Source organism: Echinops telfairi, unplaced genomic scaffold, assembly GCF_000313985.2.
Source record: "Echinops telfairi isolate 266 unplaced genomic scaffold, ASM31398v2 ScPeMD7_9;HRSCAF=40, whole genome shotgun sequence".
NCBI lineage: Eukaryota > Metazoa > Chordata > Mammalia > Afrosoricida > Tenrecidae > Echinops > Echinops telfairi.
In genome coordinates, this window is record NW_022103906.1 from 15,228,027 (window position 1) to 15,231,588 (window position 3,562).

The 3,562-nt window shown below is 38.3% G+C and overlaps 1 protein-coding gene across 1 annotated transcript in view; it reads left to right on the top strand.

Moving 5' to 3' along the window:
• KIF13B (kinesin family member 13B) overlaps nucleotides 1-3,562 on the top strand; it is a 268,551-nt gene that overhangs the window by 138,206 nt on the left and 126,783 nt on the right. Inside the window, exon 14 of the mRNA XM_045286833.1 lies at nucleotides 1,029-1,159. Coding sequence (XP_045142768.1) covers nucleotides 1,029-1,159 — 131 coding nt within the window. The remainder of the gene's footprint in view (nucleotides 1-1,028; nucleotides 1,160-3,562) is intronic.

A 3,562-nucleotide genomic window follows, 5' to 3' on the forward strand; every position in this document is an offset into this window, starting at 1 on the left:
AATGCATTTGACTGGCATATCAACTTTTAAAAATTCAATTATGGGCAGGAATTTTTATTAGTGCATAGGAATTAACTCAATCACTGCCTCTAGTAATTTTGATTCATAACAGCTCTACAGGACAATGTAGAGTGCCGCTGTGGGTTCAGATGCTGTAAATCTTTACAGGAACAGACAGCCTCATCTTTCTCCTGCTGAGCACCAAGTGGGGTCAAACTGCTGACCTTCAATTGCAGCCCAGTACTAATCCACTATGCTACCAGGGCTTCTCCTTAAAGTGAGGGTGGTGATTCGGATTTAGTGAATTGAATAGTTGGGGGTTTTAAGAAAGAAGAACATACTAATAGATTTTGTGTGAGGCATTTAAGGGAGATTATAAAATTTATTAACCAATTTTAAACTTTGTAAAACTCTCATTCCTATAAATAGATTTTATCTTTATAGTTCTTATTTGACCAAGACCAGTTATGTGATGTATAATTTTTAGAAACTAATTACACACTAATATTTCTGGTACATTATCGAAACAGGGTTCATGCTCTAAAAGTTTAAAAGACTTGGAATCACGATTACCATGAAAATATAATTATTATAGTGTATATATGAGTATTAGATTGTTTCTTATAAGAAAACATAACTGTATGAAAATAATGATAACTTATCAAGCATTCATGAGGGAGGGGGCAAGAAATGGGGAGCTGATATCAAGGGCTCAAGTGGGAAGAAAATGCTTTGAAAATTATGATGGCAACATATGTGCAAATGAGCTTGACACACTGGATGGATGCATGGATTGTGATAAGAGATCTAAGAGCCCCCATTAAAAAGAATTTTTGAAAAAAAGGAAAGCATAAGATATTGAATGAATTTCGGAGTAAGCCCAAGAGTTTGCCCTACCACTCGGTTTGCTTTTAAAATATTTTTAGCTAAAGCGTTGGCTTACTAGAAAAGAGCTTAAAGTAGATGATTTCAGTTTTTGTACATGTCAGAATATACTATTAATCAGTGAATTTGATTTTTTCTTATAGGAACACACATTAATAGGATCAGCAAATTCCCAAGATATCCAACTGTGTGGAATGGGAATTCTTCCTGAGCATTGCATTATAGACATCACATCAGAAGGCCAGGTTATGCTGACTCCTCAAAAGAACACCAGGTAATGTACCTTGTTTAATGGTGGTGTTAGGTTCTAATTCATAGTGACTGGATGTTCCATAAAATGAAGCATTGCCTGACAATTATGTGCCATCCTCATAATTGTCATTCTTTTTAATCCCATTGTTGGAACCACTGTGTCAGTCCATCTCATTAAGGATCTTTCACTTTTTTGCTGCCCCTCTACCAGGAGTGTTCATCTTCGTCAGGATCTGGTTTCTGCCGATATCCAAAGTGCATGAAGCAAAGTCTAGCCATCCTGACTGCTCAGGAGCCTCCTGACTATACCTCTTCACGACAGATTTGTTTGTTTTTCTAGCAGTTCAGTTTTCTTGGCCAACTCCATTATTCAAAGGCATCAATTCTTCCTCAGGTTCCCTATTTATTGTCCAGTTTTCACATACTTATAAGGTGGTTGAAAATGCAATGGTTTAGGTGAGGCACACCTTAGTCTTCAGAGTGATATCTGTACTCTTGAACACTTTAAAGAGGTTTTGCAACACATAAGCTACAACAATACAACAAACTGACAAAGAATAGTGGGAATGTACTTTGGTTAGTGTTAATGTCATAATTTTACAAAGAAGAAAGTATACTCCTTCAAAGGGCTTAAGGGACATTTGGCTCACTGTCTTTTATGTTAAAGTTCACATAATTAGCTACCGCCCTTTATAATGAACTTTTTAATACCTCCTAAGCTTATCCCTTTCTCTCTGTACTCACTTCCATGGCCTTATCTAGGCTTTCATCAAATCTTGATTGGGATTCTGCCAGTACCCTAATCTTCCTACTGATCTACTCTTTCTTTTTCTCTGCTTCTTGCCGACCCTCTGACATACTAACTGCTCTTTGAGCTTCAAGGTTAAGCTGTGACATTGTGTACTTTGGGGAGTTCCCCGCTCAGTCTGAGTTAAATAACCTTAGTTGGGACTATGATTGCTCCTTATGCGTCCCGTTAGCTTTTAGTGTTGTTTTTCCCATTCACCCAAATAAGTACTACCTAGAAAACGATCTCCTTCCGCACCTCCCTCCCCTCTACTCACCAGTGAATGTTGGTTTCAGTGTGTATACCTATTCTTGTCTTTTTTTTGGTGGGGGGAGGGGGGTTCTGACTTCAAATCCTTAAAAAAAAATAATTTTATTGGGGGCTCATATAACAATCCATACATCAGTTATATCAATTACATTTGTGCATATGTTGCTATTATCATTTTCAAAGCATTTTCTTTCTTTCTTATTATTATTTTAATCATTTCATTGGGGGCTCGTACAACTCTTATCACAATCCATACATACATCCATTGTGTCAAGCACATTTGTACATTTGTTGCCATCATCATTCTCAAAACATTTGCTTTCTGCTTGAGCCCTTGGTATCAGCTCCTCTTTTTTCCCTCCCTCCTCCACCTTCTCACCCTCACAAACCCTTGATAAATTTTAAATTATTGTTATTTTCATATCTTTCACCATCCCCTGTCTCCCTTCACCCGTGTTTCTGTTGTTTACTCCCCTAGGGGTCGGGAATATTCTTGTCTTTTTGTAACAGAGATCATACAGTATTTGTCCATTTATGATTGACTTAACTTTACTCCATATCACATCTGGTTTCATCCATGTTATATCTATTTTTAAGCACCCAGAATTATTATTATTTTTAATCATTTTAAGGAATATCCTGTCTCCTCACCCATGTTTCTGTTGTTCATCACCCTGGATGGGTGGGTGGGTGGGGTGATATTTGTTGATCATTGCAATCAGTTCCCCCTTTCTCCCCGAATCTTCCTTCCCCATACCCTCATGATATTGCTACTCCCATTATTGTTCCTGGGTGTTGGTGTTGGTGTTAATCTGTCCTGGATTCCGTGTGTCAAGAGCTCTTATCTGAAAAAAAAAAAAGAAAAAAGAGCTCTTATCTGTACCAGTGTACATGCTCCGGTCTAGCCAGACATATATGGTAGAACTGGGGTCATGATAGTGGGGAGGGGGGAGAGCATTACAGAACTAGAGGAATATTGTGTTTTGTCAATGCTATACTGCACCCTGGCTGGCTTGTCCCTTCCTTGTGACCCTTCTGTGATGGGATGTCCAATTTTCTAAAGATGGGCTTTGGGTCTCTAATCCACCCCTACCCTTGTTTGCATCAATGTGATTGTTTGCTTTGGGTCTTCTGATACCTGATCCTGTTGACACCTCTTGATCACTGTGTTAATCTGGGTACTCTAGAGAAACAAATCCACAGAAACTCATGTATAAGAGAGAGCTTTATATAAATATTAAGTGTGCATCAAGAAAACATCCCAACTAAGTGCTGCCCAAACCCACAAGTCCAACATTAACCCATATATCCAACACCAATCTACAAAGTCCTCCTCCATCTCAAAAAACACACACTACGACGCTGACT